This window comes from Cornus florida, unplaced genomic scaffold (assembly GCF_030987335.1).
Source record: "Cornus florida cultivar Cherokee Brave unplaced genomic scaffold, ASM3098733v1 CherokeeBrave_3.0.0_Hap2_Chr09, whole genome shotgun sequence".
Taxonomy (NCBI): Eukaryota; Viridiplantae; Streptophyta; class Magnoliopsida; order Cornales; family Cornaceae; genus Cornus; species Cornus florida.
In genome coordinates this window covers 96,178,284-96,198,918 of record NW_026775579.1, presented here as the reverse complement: position 1 = coordinate 96,198,918, position 20,635 = coordinate 96,178,284, and the positions used below count along the sequence as shown (strand labels likewise).

General features: G+C 34.4%; 2 protein-coding genes across 3 annotated transcripts; one reads left to right on the top strand and one right to left on the bottom strand.

Moving 5' to 3' along the window:
* The first annotated feature begins 8,413 nt into the window (after positions 1-8,413).
* Positions 8,414-9,104, top strand: LOC132273527 (uncharacterized). The gene has a single exon (XM_059774486.1). It carries the CDS (start codon positions 8,543-8,545, stop codon positions 8,915-8,917), a length of 375 nt encoding a protein of 124 aa, XP_059630469.1. The 5' UTR covers positions 8,414-8,542; the 3' UTR covers positions 8,918-9,104.
* Positions 9,105-9,704: 600 nt separating this feature from the next.
* Positions 9,705-16,088, bottom strand: LOC132275426 (small RNA degrading nuclease 1-like). Of its 2 annotated transcripts, none has more exons than XM_059776912.1 (12): positions 15,772-16,088; positions 15,116-15,298; positions 14,921-15,010; positions 14,391-14,459; positions 13,479-13,619; positions 13,122-13,238; positions 12,978-13,047; positions 12,673-12,773; positions 11,207-11,341; positions 11,023-11,130; positions 10,807-10,914; positions 9,705-10,486 (listed from the first exon to the last, which is right to left on the bottom strand). In XM_059776912.1, the coding sequence occupies exons 1-12, from the start codon at positions 15,802-15,804 to the stop codon at positions 10,151-10,153; spliced, it is 1,491 nt and encodes a 496-aa protein (XP_059632895.1). In that variant the 5' UTR covers positions 15,805-16,088; the 3' UTR covers positions 9,705-10,150. The 2 variants fall into 2 exon arrangements, with proteins under 2 accessions (XP_059632895.1, XP_059632896.1); XM_059776913.1 differs by having other exon boundaries at positions 15,749-15,810.
* Between the last annotated feature and the right edge of the window lie 4,547 nt (positions 16,089-20,635).

Below are 20,635 nucleotides of genomic sequence, written 5' to 3'. Positions count from 1 at the left end.
TTGAGAGTTAATTATTTTTCAATTTTTAAGAGTACATGTTTTAGGTTGTTTGTTCATTGTTTGATCTGGATTGATATGATTGAAGATTTCATATATATCGGTAGTAAAATAGAATTTCGTGCAAACTTCAGAAAATCTATTTTTGAAGAAAAAGAGAAGAATATCACACTTTGAAGGGATTAAGACACTCGTAAAGTGTTGGTTCATTTATCAGCGATCCTTCTACGAAGATCGAGAGTAAACCTAAGGTCGAGAACTGTTGGACGGGGGAGTTGCAAAGTCAAGGATCGTTAGCGGTTGGTTTTTGATAGAGCGTGTAACGACTCAGTCATTTACCTCCCTTTCCTTTTTCCTGAAATTTTACTAATGAATTTTTTTCGTTTAATTTTCCATTCTGAACTCTGTTTCTTGTCGCTTAGTGTCGTCTTGAGTGCTTGGAAATGATTTTTGAGACTCTTTTCCGTGGATTGACAACTTCTTTTGAGGACCGAGTCATTTCTGCATTTTCACTTTTCGGACACTATGCGCTATTTCGTCCTTTTCCCTATTCTGTCTTATCTCAGTTTGTTAGTTTTTGGCACAACCTCACTTTTCGTGCTCGGAGTTAGTTTTTGACTTCACGTGCCTTCATCTTCAGTGGTTTTCTCGAAATGCGTATCTTTACTTTTGCAAGAAAGTAGTCTGGTTGCTCCCGGTATCCATAGGGGCGTGGATGCACAATTCTTCATAATCTTTTTCATTTCTTGGGGTGTTTTTCGTAAATATCTTTTGAAGATATTTTATTTCAGAGGTATTTAAGAAAATATCTCATTGTAGGGCAGTTTCGCGATTAACCCTTTTTGTAGGGGCCATTGTGCAATTAACGAAGGTTATTGCAAAATATCTCGTCTGGAGACTGGATTCTCGTATGGGATTCATTTTCACATTTCGTTGAGTCCTGTACTCTTAGAATTCCATTCTGGTCATTTTTCTCCAATTTCAGAGTTTCTGGACCCAGTTGCCGCCGAACTTGTTCGGGGCATATCTCTCTGATCAGGACTCAGTTTTTGACGCCGTTTCTTCCGTTGTTCATATTTTATCATTTTGAATCTTTTTTGTTCACAGAGTTTTTCCATTTGAGCGCATTTGCTCAAAATCCACTTTTCCAGACCCGGCGGGGCCCTTTCGGAGCACTTTTTGAATTTTTCTATAAATAGGAGACTTAAAGAAAAAAATCAGAATTTTCTTCTCTCTCTCCTCTCTCTTGGCCGGCAGCCATGGCTGCCAAGGGGCTGCCATGCTTCTTCTTCATTTTTCGGCCACTTCCATCGAGTGAAAACTCTTCGGCCTTAACGTTTAATGTTTGTTTTGACGTCGCGCATCTTATGCCCTTATTAGAATCCATTTTCGACGATTTTTCGAGTTCAGGTTTGGAGTCAAGTTGAGATTTTCATGGGGCTTCTTGCGGATTCTTGTTCACGGTGTTGTCCCCGACAAAACCTCTCGGTATCATCGAATTCGGAGCACTTTTATTTTGGTGGGCCTTGAGATTTCATCTCAAATTGAAGTAGGGGGTGTTATAATTTACTTTTCTTGTCATATTACATGTTATGGGTGCTTGTACTACTTGTTTACATGCTTGGTTATTAAATCTAGAAATTTTGATTAATTATTTCTTTGTGTAAGATTTAATTTTCCCGGTTGCTCATGACTTGTTTTAAACATGTAGCATGATATTAAATTACCCCTTGACATGATCATTGACATATATTAAATCTAAATCATTTGGACAAGTAACGAAGATTTTATTTAATATTTATCTTGAATAAAATATTAAATCACGTGGCCTTAATTAATTCGAAATCGATATGTGTTAGCATATTAAATTAGGCCCTAGCATGCTCTTCAATATAGATTAATTTGAGAGTAAACGGTGATGTTTTAAAATCTAGAGAATAATTAATTATTTGATTAATTAATTTATTCCAGGTGTACTATTCAACCCATTGGAATTCCGACTTGACATTCATGATTTACATGTCATGTAGTTTCACATATATTAAATCTAGAATATTTGATTAGGTTTTAGAACTTTTCAATTATTATATTTCTAGTATTAAAATTTAATACACAAGGTAATATCTTGCTTAGAACTTACTTGTATCATGGTTTTAAAACGAGTTTTGACATGTTGTATAACATACTTTAATTTGAGGTCATTTGGATGACTTTTAAAATCTACAGACTTTAATTAAATTAATTAATTAAAATACATTCAATGGTTCCATGAGCTAGATTAAGTTTCTAACCTTGTATTCATGATTTCCTTGATAAGTTCCTTCACGTGTATTACATTGAGCATAGCCGGATAAGTTTTGAAACTTATATTTCATTATTTCCCTTGTATGGAACTTAGCTCACATGGTCGTAACTTGTACTTCATAAAGCTTTTAGCTTTTTGTCATGTATCTAGACCCTTTGTATCTTGGTTTCATTAGTGTACTTCATAAACTTATACATTTGTCTTGGAATGGTTTGATTTCACATGTGTTATTTTGTAAGTAATTAAATCATGTATCTTATACTTGTGGTATATTTACTTCAATGGATACTATGTGTTATATATCTTGGATTTAATCCATATAGATGAATACTGTGTTTTCTTGACATTTCACATGCCATTGTAATTGTGAACTTAGGGCATGACTTGTGTGTTCCAAAATTTTGGTTGTGCATGAAACGTGGTTAATGCATTTCTAGTATTTGATACAATCTTGACTTGCACAACTTGTTGATTTTGGGACTTGGGATATCAATCAAGAATTGTCATGGCTAGAACTTGGTTCTAGTACAGGGGAAGGTACCATTGGGTTAATAGTCCTAAAGTGATCCCAAGAACAGGGGAAGGTACCCTTGGGTTAATAGCCCTAAAGTGATCCCAAGAACAAGGGAAGGTACCCTTGGATTAAGTACTCTAAAATGATCCCAAAACTAGGGGAAGGTACCCTTAGGTTGGTAACCCTAAAGTGATCCCAAGAGTACGGTTTTAATCCGGGCGATATCCAAATTTTCACATTGTTTAATTTCACCCTTTAAATTTCAAGTTGTTATTTCTTGAAGATTTAAATTTGTCGTGTATGTCAAATGCTCCAATCTTGTTTACTTGCATAGATTTTATGCCCTCAAAATGAGACAACAAAATCATCCAAGTACCACTACAGATTGCCAATTAAAGGAAGGAGTTCAAGAACATAACAAAGTCAACGATCCAAAATTATCATTATGTAGTGGCATTTCAGCTCATCCGGAAGATCACAAATGTTTCAAACTTAAGTGGATCACGAGTCTCAATAACGCTACTGCCAACAAGAGTTGTGTATGGTTCAACTTTAAAACCTTTAGACACTTTTTCTCACGCCGTCTTGGTACTACTTGGCTTTGGAGGTTCAGAGAAAACTTTTTCAAGGGAGTCAGTCATACGTCCCAAGACCGCATGTAGTGCATCTGAGTTGCGTTATTTTCTTTCTCTAGATTGTGAACCTGAAGATGATGAAGTTCTTCCAATACGGTCTTCAACAACATTAGTAGCATCATCATTCAACCCATCATTTCCGGATGATTCCTCCAAATTAATGGACTCTTCATTAGCCATTTGCATGTCGGCTTCCAAAGCAGTTTCAGCACGGTACCCTCTCCAATTGCACGATCTTGTGTATAGAGAGTACCTATGTCATCCCAGTTTTCCAATGAGATTTTCTTCCCGAACGGTGCACCTTCAGGATGTTCGTACAAATGTGTAAGATTAGAGTTTTATCAGTTCTCACAAAAGAGAGAGTAAAAGAATGGCTGCAAGACTAGAAAGAGAGACAAGATACGTTAATACTAACACAATCTTACTTGTACATGGCAAGATGAGACGAAATATAAAAGGCATGAAATACAAGTTCAATCAGAAATCTGTGATGTGTGATATAATTAATGCCATAGATTCTAATAAGTAAAAGTAGAAAGATTAATAAATCGAAAGAGAAATTAGGAGGTTTTGAACATTCAATTTCAAAGACCATTTCTAGAAAGGAACATCTGCAACACAGAGTCCATTCCACATATGAAACATAGAAAATATTCATGCATTTAACAAGTAGTTCTCACCTCTACCCAAGCATTCCAAACTGATTCTTCATTAACAAGTATTGATCCTCTACTGTAATCCCAAGAAAAACCTCATTTGGAGAGCATGTCACTTATGATCGTATAATGTTTGTCCTAAGTTCTTAGACGGGAGATTGAATGTTTTGCTTTGTGACATCAATACCACCAGAGCACTTTTCTAGTGTTTGTTTTACATCCAGAGTTCTCATCATCATATTGAAGTCGTTAATTACATGGATCTAGTGTGCTCTAGTGTTCCATTACTGGATCTTTAACAAATGTTACAGTAAGTTCAAGTTTTGTCCTTCATATATGGTCTTTTTTTTTTTTTTTTTTGGTTAAAACCTCCTTATGGTCTTGGTTTCCCTAAACGAAGTGAAAAATGTAAATAATCACTTCTTACCCTCACAACAGCCGGGGATAAATTTTTATAATATTAAATCAGCAAGGAGTACAGACAAAATAAGTTTGTAGGATATATTGATCATAGAACAAGTCCACACACATTTCTATTTTGGTCACTTGTGCGTGAAGGACAAGCTATGTTTTTAGGGCTATTATTAGTTCGTGTGGCCATAGCTCTCTGCCTAATTGCCTTTTCATGTTATATTGTGGAATGTGCTTAATGGTTCTTTTGATAAATTTGTATGTGGTGTGGTCACCACCTTGCTTTAGCAAGGGCCGACTCTTGTATTGTTATTATATTTTTATAAAATGTTTAATGTTTGCCGGGTAAAAATATATATATATATTACTAAAAATACAGACATAAAGCACATTAGACGACCCTACAACCAACAAATTAGGCAAAAGAAAAAAAATGGACATAATTTTGTTGACTATATATAGTAAAGTTAGAACTTCTAACCAACTATCTTGCAGATATAACCACATTTAGTACAAAACAAATAAAATGTCAACATAATAGAAAGCGCACTCTTAAAACTGATGGAAATGGAAGAAGAAAAAGAAAACCTCTAGACAGAAACTAGGCTTATAGAACACACCATCAAAGAGGAAGTGTTAATTCAAATATTACTAATGAACACTTCCAATGCAACATTGCTAGAAAATTTTTAAAAAATATGGTATCAGAGCCACCCCCGGGATAACACTATCAGTTCTATCCCCGGCGGCGGCCAACAAGCAAAGCTCTAGTCCAGATTTGGAATACCCATTTGCTCAAACCTAGATTTGGATCAGCTCCATATACCCATTATAACAACTAACTCGATCACTGCCTCAACGCGTCGGATCAAGTCCGTCATTGCCCCACCAAGCGCCTCAGGTTGTTATCACACTCTTCCATGCACTTTCACGTGCAACAGCAGTAATCCCTTCTCAACGTGTCAGATCAGCTCCGTCACCACATGCCATCAGTGGTAATCATGTATTTTCCAAAGCGCCATCAACATGGTGAATCTTCACAAATTCATCATCCATCAACTTATCATAGGTACCGCCGAAGATAGTGTATTATCAGCACCATTCCGGCGGTCAACCTTCAAACTTATGCTTTCGCATCCCAACTTTCAATCTTAAGTCCATAATCAGCGAAAAGCCTTATTTAGCTGCCCAATTAGCCTCCAAAACACATTGTGTCACCTGCTACATCAGTTGCCATGTCAAATACAGCTAGCAGCGGTGCTAGCAGTAGTGTCACGTCAGTTGTCATGTTAGACACAGTCAACAGCGGTGCCAACAGTAGTGTCACATTACATACCATGTCAACTGTTAATCGCGTCTCCATCTTCATCATAGGTGAAAACACTCCGCCAAAATTCCATCAACTTTCATGATCTTGCCTTCAATCTCAAGTTGGGTTCATACTCACCTTGAGTTTAAAGGGACTGTTAGATTACAAATTTACTTCTTTACCTATCACTTAGTTTCTTACATACTACAAATTATCATATATGATTACACCTACCATATTAGTATTTATAGGTTAGTTGTTCATCACTCACCTACCCCATAATTGTTCATCACTTGCCTACCTCAAACCTTTTCCTAGGACCTATATGTAATCTATGTCAATATATTACAAATACAATTTCTCTCTCTCTGTTTTCTAACAGGTAGAAACCAATTAATCCAAATTAACGTGACATGAGAGATATTTCAGATTGTAAACCCTCTTTGTGTACCAAGATGAGAATTAGAACGTAAGCAGAGACTAAAACCATCATAAAGAACTCGTAATACAGAGCAATTTGATAGTTCTTCATTACAAGTGTAGATTACAAAGACTTGAAAGTCGAAAGCCGGTCCTCTCTGTCTAGTTGATTATATTATGTGATAGTTGTGTCAATCATTTTTCCATTCTCAATTCTTAACTAGAGCGAAAAGATGCTAATAGAAAGTTGTATTCAAGAATATCCAAAAACATTTGGATTAATTACAATGACACTCTTTGAGGTTTGCTATATTGACAGTCATATACAACTTAGCCAATTTTTGGACAAAGACACCCTTTAAGTTTGATAAAGTTAACAAAGACATCCCAATGATCCTTACATGGTGAATTGACATTATTGTCCTTTGACCCATTCAATTACCAATTTATCTAATACCATTCTTTTTTTTGACTAAAATACGCTAGTAACCCTACCAAACTAATAGCCACCACACCCAGTTCACACCCCTACAACCACCACCACTACCATGGTGCTCGACTTTTCTCAGAGAAAAGAGGTTCTGATTGGAAATAAAATAGGTTCATCAGTATAAATTTCTAATGTATGTATATATTTCTGCAGCAGAATAAGAGATTGAGATTAAAAATACGAAATAAAAACACATTTTTTTTACAGAAGAAGAGATGCCAAAAGCAATACAGAGAGGTGTGGAAGAATGGAGGATGAGAACCAAAAATGGCAGTGTGTGTACAACACATGGAAACGTGGCAAAATGGGTTTCAATTAGTATATAGACTAAAACATGTGCCTGTATAAATCAAATTGTAAGTTAATTAAACTATCTGTATAAATCAAATTGAAATTGAAACAAGTTGTATAAATAAAATTAACACCGAACTGATCTTATATGACAAGTTGTTAATTTAACACTGAAACTATCTTATAAAACAAGATGTATAAATCAAATTAAAATTGAAGGAGCAAATTAATATGTGTGTGTTTATAACCAGTAATCCATCTTCTTCCCCAAATCTACTTCCCCCAAATTCATATCCCTCAAATTCATGTAATCTATCTTCCTCCTATATATATGTGTATGAATATACAGATTGTGATTAATCGAACCACCACCGCCATCATTGTTCTTCTCGCCGGAGCGGCGGAGCCTCAGCATCGGGTCATTGTCGGGAACTTCTCTGGCCGTCACTGTTGTCTGGTATGATGGTCGCCTTCATCGAAGCTTCCACTGGTCGTCGCCGTTGTCTGGAATCTCGGTTAGATCACAAGCTTTGGTTTGGGTTAGCATCAGTGGGATGGTATATATATGTATGTACAGACGTATATATGTGCTATGGTGTGAAATTAAGGCTTGTATTTTGTAGAAACAGAGAGAATATGAGGCACAGATCAAGCAGTGGAGAGAGGGAGGAAGTTGTTGTGGTGTAGGACGGGGGCGATGGTGCTGTGATGCTGTGTTGGACTTGGTTTTATATATATATATATATATATATATATGATGGTACTGATGTAATAGTGTATATATAAAAGGGTAAATTTGACTTTTCATGAGTTCTAATATTTTATCATAAAAATGAATTAAACATTGAAGGGTAATCTCGCCTTTTCAAACGTTTTAAGGGCTTGTTTGGATCCAAATTTTCACAGGGAATGTCTTTGTCCAAAAAAAGGACTAAATTGTATATAGCTGTCAATATGACAAATCTCAAGAGGTGTTATTGTAATTAATTCAAAATATTCTATAAGAAATTTTCAAAAAATAAATAAATAAATAAAATTGTTTGTAGGAAGTCAACAAATTTAGTGCCACAAGGCTGAGTCGATTCAGTATAACACCTGCCATGTAAGCTAATTGTCATTCACAAAACTCAGTCATTAAAATAAATTGTTACTAGTAAATTAATAAGTGACTTCTACTGCAATTGACCATTGATTTGATTCTCTATTTCTATCAAGTGTCAAACAAAAACTTTTAATTAATAACGTGTCTCTCTTCAGATCAACAATGTAAATACCCATCCCAATTGTATTATTACATTTTAGTTTTTCTTCCCAAAATAAAAATAAATAATGATAATAAAAAATAATAATAATGATAATAAACTAAATAAGGGCATAATCTCACCAAAAGGAAACCTATCCCAATTGTTTGTACCCGACGACCCGTGATACATTTTAGAAGAAAAAACCCTCAGTTATGCCCATTCCCCTGAGTTCGCTTTCTTCTCTCTTCCTTTCTCTCTCTAGATTCTGAAATGGCCACCACAAATCACAACCACCTTCTCCGACTGGTCCTAAGCTGCCGAAAAATCATCGCTCAGGTGACGAACCCTAGGACCGAATCCATCGTGGCCATGGCCTCATCGTCGGAGCAAGAATTCGCGGCGCAGTACCGAGCCAAGCTCAACCGATTCCCGAGGTCACATAACTTCTGGGACGCCAGGGTGGCTTCCAGAGTTGGTGAAAAACTAGGGTTTAGGCTCAAAGAGATGGGTATCTCCGAGGTCGACATCGATACTGGCGAAGAGCTTTTGCGGCCGATTCATCACCGGAGAATGGTGATCCCCTTGTTTGATTCGGTCAAACGCGCCGGCGTCAGCGTCGCCGGTGCCGAGAAATTGGAGTTCTAGTGTGATCAGTTGGGTAACGATTGATTTAGACGATGATTTTTGGCAAGTGAGATGCGACCGATAGAAGTCGATAGATACATGTATTAATTTACTTGTAACAATTTATTTGGACTTGGTGATGTAATACCAAATAATTTCTGTTGGCTTCATGTTTTTGTTAATAAGAATCGTATTATTATTACATTCATATTTTTCGTTGTGTATACATATCCAATTTTTTGGTATTAGCTAAGGGGAAAAAAATAATGAACACAAATCAGTCACAATCGTTTGTTTTCATTAATTTATTGCAAAGATTTTTTTTTTTTAAAAAAAACATGTTATAAAAAAATGTTGCAAGATCAAAGTGACTAGCTAAAAAAACCGCTTTTAGAGTTTTTATTTTTATTTTTTATATAAAGTACTATGTTTACTACCATGAAAAAAATAATAATAATAAGAAAGGTGTTTTTAATTTGGACCAATGTTTGCCACCATGCAAAAATAAATAAATAAGGTATTTTTAATTTGGACCTATGCTTGCCACCATGCAAAAATAAATAAATAAATAAATAAGGTATTTTTAATTTGGACCTCTTTTCAATAACAAATGACAACTATTAGAATCAAAAGAAAACTTACATTTTGGTGTTTTATTTCGCTCTAATACACTAATTTATTTATTTTTTACATATACTATGTACAACATAAAACTCAACACGAAACAAAAGCGAGATCCTTAATTAATCAGATGTTGGTTAATAAGTGGATTACACATGGATCTACCTCATGGTAACGGACACAATCATCATCAACTAATCACATAAGTTTGCCCCCAAATTTTCATAAAAAATTATATAAAGACATATCATGCTAATGTATGCTATTTTGAATCTAAAGCCAAAATAAAATAAATAAGGTTGGAAGTGTCAACTGTAAAAGAAAAACAAATAGTTATGATGTGCTTTGATGGGGTATTACAGAAAATAAAAACAATCTCTGGACCATCTGTAGTATCACATCCAACACAGGTAGAGAAGAGGTTCCACAATATGATGGCTTACGCACACCCGTGCCTTTACTCCCCAGTCCCCATCTCCTTTAATATCTCGGCAGCATATCCACGTCCGTCGGTTACCCTCCGGCAAAACTTACCCCTCACAGCAAAAAGGGGCCATCACAAACTTCATGAAACATGTGTCATCCCATCATATGTCATACTATTCTATCCAATGCATACATCCATGGACATGTTTAAAGCCCTTGTTTCCTTGCAAGAGCAGTTAAGATCTTGTTTAAGTTGGTAATTCGACGATCCCTCTGCTTCAGTTCTTTCTTCAATCTTTTAATCTCCTCCAGATGACCATCACACTCATTTGAGCCAGCCATAGTCTCCTTGGGCTCTCCATTTACCTGTTCTGTCTTCAACTTCTTGGACTCACTTGAGGTCTCCTCCTCAACTTGGACTGTCCTCTTCCTCGATAAAACTTGGCTAATTGGATCATCATGTTCCATTTTCCGAACATATATATTAATGACCCCTGTACTAACTTCAAATGAGAGAAACTTCTGTGGCCGTCCATACGAGTCCTGAAAACAAAGCAGCCCGGCAAAAATTAATTCCAGTACCAAATAACAACTCCAAGATGGCATGCATGCATCTATGAACATGTGTACATCTGACATATGAGAGGCATTAGTATGGTAAAATGAGAACTTAACACCCGAACTAGGGAGAATGCATGCTAGAAACAACAGATTAGGATTAGAATTTAAACCTTAAACTATGGTGAACAATGTTGTGGCATAATTATTATTTTAACTCAAGAGAATGGAACAATTAACTTCAATTACTCATTTGCAGTTGATAGGAAAAGGGAACTAGAGAAAAATACTCATCCGGTACATACATTTTCTTGGTTGCCTTTGACTTCTTCAAATGCTTGACTTGCTTCTTGTAGATTCCTAAAGATGGCAAAGGCAGAATAATACTTTTCTCCTCGGGGTTTTTTATTAGACTGACAGACGATCATTTGCCCCATTAGTGACTTATAATGAGGGAAAAAACAAAGCAGATATAATAATTAGCAGGCTATAAGAACACATAGGATATAGATATTATCAACCTTGATTTCAATTGTAAAGTCCCCAGGAATAATTTTATGCAGTTCTTCACTAGGCACATTGATTGGTATTCTGTGGATAAGTAACTTTGCCACTTCAGTTTCAGGCACCTACAATTTCAAAGGTACGACAAATTAACAATGGTTAAAGATCAGAAGAAACCCATAAGTGAATCTGCAAACTTACACCCTCATTAACCAATGGTATAGGATGATCTAGGCCACGCTCTATTTTGGCCAGAACAAGTTTCATTGCAGCGCATGCATCATCAAGACAATTGTGGGGAACACCCTTCTTCCGGACTTCATAACCCAACACAGACTGTCAAAACAATAGATAAAACAATTAACTGTGCATCTAAATTGTTGCTCGCGATTACTAATAAGAATATGCACAAGTAGGGCTGCAAATGAACGGAGCTGTCCATGAACAGCTCGGGCTCGGCTCGTTAAAGGCTCGGCTCGGGCTCGTTCATTTAGCAAACGAGCCGAGCCCGAGCTCATTTATCAGGCTCGTTTAATAAACGAGCAGAGCTTGAACAATACCAAGTCGGCTCGTTAAGCTCGTGAACAGGCTCGTTTAGTTAAAGGGCTTATTTTTAAAAATTAGCTATTAAAGTATAGCCCAAACAATTGACTTTCTAAAGGCCCATGTAGTTTGTTATTTATAAGCTTTGTCATAAATCTATTTCACCAGCCCATAAGCCCATTAACTCACTTATCTAGCACCACCGTTGGATGACACATATCAAGCAACACCGTTGGATGACATTTATTCATGTTATAATCTACATAAAAGACACCCTAACTCTTCTTGTACGCCCAATGTCGGCAGACCCAATGTTTGTTATCTCATATTATCGCCACGCATCGCCACAGCCTCTCCGTCCATGACAGATCCAATGTCTGCATCTTCTCTGCCGACGATTGCTGCTATTATTTTTCTCTAAGGAAGGTATCTTAACCATGTTTTCTCTTCTCACAGCCATGTTATCACTCTCAACCATTTTTTTTTTCTTTTTCTTTTGGAATGTCTCTGAACCATATATAATTTCTCTTCTCAGAGCCATGTTCTCTCTTGGTGGCCATTTTTTAAAAACTTTGATGGAATCATCAGAGGATGAAGGATGTAGTCGCCGAAATGGCCGTGATTATTTGCGATACGAGCTTGAACCAAGCCGAGCCCAAGCTAGTTCAGACATTGGCGAGCCAAGCTCGAGCTTGGCTAAGGCAAGCTCGCCCGAGCCCGAGCCCGAGCCGAGCTTGAGCAACCTTTTGACCATGGCGAGCCGAGCCCGAACAAGCCAAAGCTCGGCTCGGCTTGGTTCATTTGCAGCCCTATGCACAAGATACAGCTTCTTCGCATTAGTAATTGAGAGTAAGCAACATGGATATGGAATTGTCCAACTAACAACAGATGAAAGATAACAAAGTAATTAACTTCAAAAACATCTTGAAATTTAACACAAGTCTTCTGAAAGAGGCTTCACAAGACAATCAGCGCTTCTCGAACACACACACACACACACAAACCCATGCAACACACATAAAGATTCAAACAGCCAGAAGTAAATAGTAGAAATTGACAGTTTTCGAAAGAGAAGCAAAGAGGATGTCAAAGCCCACAATCCACATACATACTTAAGAACTTGCCTTACACAGATTATTCAAGGAAGGTCTTTTGTAATTAGGTTCATCCCCATATTTGAAGATTAAAGAGGTGTCAATCACTCTTGCATGATCTATCTTCAGTGCTGTAAATGAAAAATTGGGAAAAATATATTTAAAAATGATATCACTACAAAGCAACAAGTCATCATAAGAAGTCACGAACAGTGCATAACTAGCAACCAAATGTCAAATGCATATGAACTTGTTCAACAGAGATCCAGACTTGTTTCTACTGTCTCGCAAAAACAAAATAAGAAATTAATATTGCATCAAATAGCTTAGCTTACCTTGCAGATCATTATTCAAACTGTGGCCAACTAATATAGTTCCATGCAATAATAGCTTCTTCATGGATTTCTACAATAAGAAACAGAAAGATTCAGAAAAGGACAATCAAGTCCCATATATCTTAACAGCCAACCACATAGTACCTGTATATCTGCCAATGAACAAGTAGATCCATTCAAATCTTTTGCGGTGACTCCAGTAATATCAGTTCTATAGTCTGCAACGGCTTTATTGGGGTTCACATGTTCGTTAAGTTTGACCTGAAATACTCCAAACTCATAAGTGATTCACACACTTACTAAACAAATTAAGTTGGGACCTCTAAAGATGTCAATAAACTTTAGACCAGAATCTAACAGATATTGTTTCTTCAAATGAATTCAAAGTGCAGGTCTTTTTTTGTTTTTGTTTTTGTGTGCGCGTGTGAAGGAGGGGGGGGGGGGGCCTCGGAATTTGATAAGTAGACTGCAGAAAATTTTGAAAACTAACTCAAGCAATACCTGTAAATTGCGATCCACAACACACACCCTCACCAAAGCTTCAGTGGCATCTTCACAGAGAACCATCTCACAATCAACAGCAAGCATTGCGGCTGATCTCATCTTTTTGATCTTTTTACTGGGCTTTGTAACCAACCATTCCTACACCATGATTCCAAAACATTAACAAGACAAGACAGATCAATAAATATAAGATGACATCCACATGAAAAAGTATGCAAACAAACAAAAACCTTCAATGGTCCACAACTAGAGAACATTAATTTTCAAAGGACAGTTATCCCTATTGCTTCAGGAACCAAAGAATTTTCCCAGTGAAGTGAAAAAACCAGCCAAAGCAACAGCCCATCTAGTGCATGTAAAAAAAATGATAACTTCAAGACCTATTCACCAGGAAAATAAAAAGAATGGCAGATTGGACAGGAGCAGAACAGTATGTGTCATTACTAGTAAATTTGGCAAGATAAGCTAAGTCTCATCATATAAATCACTCATTGATCAGAAACTAGTTCCAATGTATCACAGGTTCTATTTATAACCCATAGAGAAAGAAAAGAAAAATTATATTGGCTGTGCAAAAGCGTCAACAAGGCTTTCCAATTGAAGCGGTATTAATTAGGCTGGCAGACTGAAAATTTTAAGAAGTCATGAAAACTCGTCAAAAGGTATACAAAATTAATACGGTGAGCCCAAATAATTGGAATAAGACCATTCAGAGATATGTTAAGTTGTGTGTTTGGTTAAACTTAAAATAGACTAGCACAGTATATAACTATATTTTATGTTGCCTTGTCTGAAAGATATAATATTCCAGTCAGCACAAAACATACAAAAGGCAATTCAGAAAGATTTTGCATTAAAATGCAAATGAATAGCACAGAAAATAAAGAGGAACTTAAATTGATGGCAAACCTCCTCATGCGATGGGAAAGAGAAATCTATCGAATATTGAGGGTGCTCGAGAGTTGAACGGACCAGCCTCTGTACAGCCACAACAGCAATTTAATAATAACTAAAATAACGCAATAAAATAACTAAAATAATGCAATAAAAAATTTAGAAAGTTAACTTTACGAATTAAAACAACAAAGTATTAAGTTACTAATACAATAGTTTGGGAATTTGACAGCAATATGGTTGTTTTCAATGAAGGCAGTGGTGAAAACCAGGGTTGCAAATATAAAAATCTTGTGTCATTTACAAATCATAAATATGTAAGTGTGTGCATGTGTATATATATATAACAATCTTGATAGGACACCAATGGATAGGGTGAAAAACAATCAAAAGGATTAGAACTAAACATAAACAAGTAATTAACAGAAACTAATTAAGTGCTATCAATCCTTAACATAATTTTGTTAAGTAAATCAGAGAAATATGATCCCACTACACTGCAGACAGAGGCTTCATCAACTATAAATGTGTCATCGAAACCAAACCTGCTCAGGGGATTCAGTATCTGGAGAATTCTTCCTGAGTTGCTCCACTATTTCCCGGTTAGAATGACATTGCATTACTTTACCAAAGAACTGCAGATGAAAAGATAAATATTATTGTCATAATTTGATAGCATCTGACCTTTCATGTCTGAGAAAAATTAATTCCTATACATTATTTTCTGTGTTATTGTTCACCTTCAGATCATCCTCTTGGCTAAACGTCTTCAGAAAAGCAGCCAGTGAATCGGTGGACCTCCTTGCCGGATCACTCAAGCAAGCTCCAAGCTTTTTGTCATAAAAATTCAAAAATTCCTTCCAGCTTCCTTTACTACCCTTCATCCCCCGTTTTTGGGCCAACTTTACAATTTCAACAAGAACCTAACAGCATTCACAATGTCAAATTTACATAAAAGAAACCATATAAACATTCAAATCTAGTTTAAAATTGACTTTCTTATTGGAGACACTTGAGTCATCAAGTTTAGAGTTATTATCATAAGTCCAAAAATGACCATCTTAAAGTATATAACTTTTTGCACAGAGAGCTCGTGTACTTCCTTTTCATAAAAATCACATATTATCAATGTACTTCCTTAATTTTCTGGCACATAGCACCACTTACAGAATTCAACTAAGAAATGGCATTGCATGACAAAGTTAATTGTTTTCGAGATATTTAGAGCGAATGTCATATTATCAACAAAATTAATTGTCATGGGTTTTGCGGACGGTTCAAAGACGAGCCACATAACGAGTACTGTAATTGCTATCCAAACTACTTGAATTGAACTACACACTAACTATAAATATATATATATATACACACACCAGTGAGAGAGAAAAAAGTTTACTTCTTTCCCCGCGGCGGCGATCTTCTCATCCATTTTGAGTGCCAAAGACGGTCGAGTCTGAGGATAGTCGAGTGTATATGTATATACGAGTCTGTATATCAGAGAAATCTTATGTGAAAATAGAATATCACACAATAGAATAACAAATTAGTTGAGGAACAAAAATCAGCTGATAATCGCCCGAGAGAGAGAGAGAAAAACGATGGCAAGGGAGACCAACAAACAAAACCAAATAGCGCCCCCTCGTGGGTATGCAGTCGTGCGATGGATGGTGAAGGAGAGAGCGGTAAGCTTTGGGGTTTAAGGTTAGGGCAATGAAAAGCGATTCGGAATTAGGGTCTTTAGGTTATGGTGTAAGTGAGGTCTACACTAAAATCTACAACAACCAATAATAGAGAGCGGTAAGAATTGGATTTTTTTTTTTCTCTTTGTTTTTTTCTAGCACTATCAAATTAAATTGTCAACCCCCACTGGGGTCCCGCAGTTAAGTGCATATTTAAATGATTAATTAAGCACGACTTGGTTAACAAGTTTAATTAGGTTTAAAAAAACTAGTTTAATTCATTTTAATTGATATATAATGGATAGTCAATTGCGCTAACTCATTTTATTTAACAAGTTTGAAAATATTTTTTAGAATATCAAATTATTGCAGTTAATTAGACTAAAAAAATATTTAACAAATAGGTAAAAAAATTTATACTTCTTTTATGGAAATTTGGATATGATTACATCAATATGAGGTTGGAACTCACACAAGTTCTTAAAATTGAAAAAGGAGAGCATAGGTGGGGCGGAGCCAATGTGTGACCGGGGGCACATGTCTCCCGGTTCGGCATCGCCCAATATAAAATATAGTAATTTTTTAATTTATTTTTACATTTATAAGAAAAAAATTAATTAATGTCTCTTTCAAATTTTTAATTTCTAATATTATCTTCTAAATTTTTCTTTGTTTTTATTTTAGTCTTTCCTTAAAAGAATGTTAAATTTTCCTTATTTACTTAAACTCTAATTTTTTTTTTCTTTCAAAGTTCTCATTTTCCTTCCTTTTTTTTCCTACTTATTAAGATTCTTCTTTTTGCACTTAAGAATGATGTATGTAGTGTGTATTATTCTTTTCTTTTCTTTTCTTTTTTACACTTTGCCTCCTGAATTAAAATCATGGCTCCGTCCCTATCATAGGAATTGGATCCTTTTATGTAACACGATACTCATTCAATATCAACAAAAACATGCACCAATAAAACTCATTTATCTTGACAATATTTATGGGGTGCGGTGATAGCCAGTAGTAGGGCAGTTGCAGTTTGGGGCCTTTAGTCCTAGTTCAAATTAATCCCAACCCTATCTTCCCCCCTCCCTAACTAACACACTAACATTTGTATCACATTGAAATGTAATATTACCCTAACATTAAAATATAGAATGCAACATATTTATCTAAGTGTTACATAAGTAATCCAACCATTTTACTATTTTGCCGTCATCCCAGTCACATAAATGTTATACTAATGGCTCAGACCAATTTTAATATGGCTCGGTAAAATTTAATTTGGGTCTAAGTGGCTCGAACCACTTGACCTATTGCTTGAATCATTTTGGTTCATGAGAGAGGAAGAAAGAAATCGTAAATGAATTATGACAGCCCTAGGGTATTTGTAAACTTAGAGGTGCCTCTTGGTTATTGGGTATGTCTGTTCATTTGGGATGCAAAGATTCAAACTAGTTGCATTTGTTAACTATAAGCACTCTTAAAACATCACCTTCCTCAAATTGACACAACATTTCTCACACAACAATTGTGGTGACCAACACTAACAATCTTGTAATGATGCGTTGTGTTTTGGTTTTATAACGTTAAATTGCACTACACATGTAATACCCCTATACTTTAAAGGCTTATTTGGTTTAATTTAATTACATTATTTGTTTTGTTTGCATTATTTGATTTAATTGGTTAATTTAAATTATTTTATTTGTTTAATTTAAATATTTTATTTAAGTTATTTATATGTGTTTAATTGCTTGAGGTGTAATTACTTGATTTATTTAATTATTAATTTTATTTTAACTCAGTACGGATTGCGCTTAGAATTATTAGAACCCAAAATAATGGGTTTGGACTAGTTGGAGGAGGTCTAGGTATGTTGAGAAGGATTTAGACTATGAGGAATGTGTTAGTTATATATATATTATTTTATTTAAATTAAATTATCATATGTGTCATGATATATATATATATATATATATATATATATATATATATATATGTTTGTGTGTATATATATATATATTAGGATTATTATTATTATTATTATGTTAGTTGAATTTAGGTTAGGATTTGTGGGTAGCTTATATATATGTGTGTGTGTGTAATAGTTAGATAAGAGAATTTTTGGTATCTATGTTAGTTTTGAGAGAAGAAGAAAAGGGGGTTTGGCATAGGGAGAGAGAGAGAGAGAAGGGAGAAGGTGACTTGAAATCACCGCCGAATATTTTGTCTATTGTATTAAATACATAGACGAATCAACTTATAAATAATTAATATAATTATACACATCAAATAAACTATAACGTATAATTGAATTAAACATACACTAATTAATTCAACTCAATAACACAATATTATAAATTAAAATAAACTACACTAGTTTCAAACAATATTGAACTCGCTAACACAACAATATAGTTTCATATTATATCACAAGATTAATTTAAGTAATAAATCAATAATATGATTCAATTTCACACTACCACTATGTAATATAATACACAACACAATATCATATCACAAAATTAAGATAATTCAACCAATATTTAATCATATAAATAAATCAATAATATATCTATTTAGCATATATAATAATATATAACATGCTTTAATTTCACGTAATATTAAACCCATCAATGTTTCACATGTTCTTACATACTAATGTTTATAATATTATTTTCTTATATCTCAATTAATTAGTATAAACTCTATTTGTTTATATCTTAAATAAAAACATAAAATAAAACAAATCAAAAACTAAATTGTTTTAAGATTTGTTGAAAAATATATGGTTTATATGACATTTAAGATATAACAAACTTTCTAATAATATGTTATGAAATACTTAATAATATGTTAAAATAATTTACTAAATATACAACTCTATATTTAATTAAACATGCAAATAAAAACAATTTAAATGAAAAAAGCCTAGACCGATGCTAGTATTTGATATTATGTCCTTAAAACAATTTACGCCCTGCATAGTACCAATGGACTCCATGGTGATTGTCTCCCATGATACAACGGTTTTCATCCATTAGTAACAGCACTTCAAACTCGTGGATACGACGAACCTCCTCTGTGTACTATATAAATGCATCTATATTATATAAATGATAAATTTGATGCAATTCGAACCAAATGAATCGGACCAATTTTAATATAGTTCAATGAAATTGGATTTGGGTCTAAGTATAGCTTGGACCACTTGACCTATGGCTTGAACCATAGGAAGAAATTAAGAAAAATGCAAAGAATTAAACGAGAATCTCTCCGAAACGAATTAATGAATTATGGCAACCCTAAGTATTTATAGACTTAGAGGTGTCTCTTAGGCATTGGGTGTGTTTGTTCATTTAAGATGGAGTAGTTGCATCCGTTGATTATAACAGCACTTAAAATATCACCTTACCCAAATTGACAAACCTTCCTCACACAACAATTTATAGTCACCAACACTAACAATCACATAATGATGTGTTGTGTCCTGTTTTTGTAGTCCAAATATAATTAACCTTAAATTGCACTGCACACCACTTGTGGTAGGCATTTAAGTTCATGCACACCACCTGCACACTGATATCTACTTGTAATTGACCATACACGATCACAGGGCGGATCCGGTGTATGCCTAGGGGGCACATGCCCCTTGACCTAACCTGGTGCTGCTTATTATAATATATATATTAAATTTATATATTTTTACATGTATATATGAAAAAATTCAAATAATGCCCCTCTAAAATTTTTATTTAATAAAAATTATCTCTTAAATTTTGTATTTCTTTTCTTTTTTACTCTTTAAATTTGTTTAATTTCCTTTTAAAAAAGTCCAATTTTCCTTCTTGAATCAGACTCCAAATTTTTTCCCTTTCAAAATTTTCTCATTTTTATTTCCTTTTTAATTTTTTTGGTTCACTATTAATCTATGTTAAATTACTCATTGATCGACATATTATTTTGAGTAATTTTTTTTTTTTTTTCTCTTAATTTATAAAATCTATATTTATTATCGTGATTATTGAAATATTTTTTTTACACTGTGCCCCTAAATTTAATTTTTGACTCCGCCCTTGCACGTTGATATTGCTACTCATGATATACATAGACATCAGAATCACATTCATATTGTTAGTTTTATTCACACCAAAGACTAATTTATAGAACTAGTTTCCAACAATAAATACAGTCAAATTAAAATTATAGAGTCTGACTTTAGGAAGAATCTTTAATTCAATTGTCAAAATATCATGCTCATGCTTACTGTAAAGAAGCCAATAGCCATCTTCGTCAACTTTTTGTTTTGTTTCTTTTAAAAATTTAATTTATGAATTTTGTCCCATATCGAATATGAATGAAATAAGTATAGAGTTTTCAAGAACGGACATACAATATCATCTTATGATTCCATTTGACGTCACGTTTGAATTTACATGTTTATATTTTTAATATACATATATATATATATATATATATATATATATATATTCACAATTGTATATATAATACATATATATGTATGTTGATGTATGTGTTCTAGCACAGTATTAGCATCACGTGGAATTTATATCCCCCTTCGTAATAGCT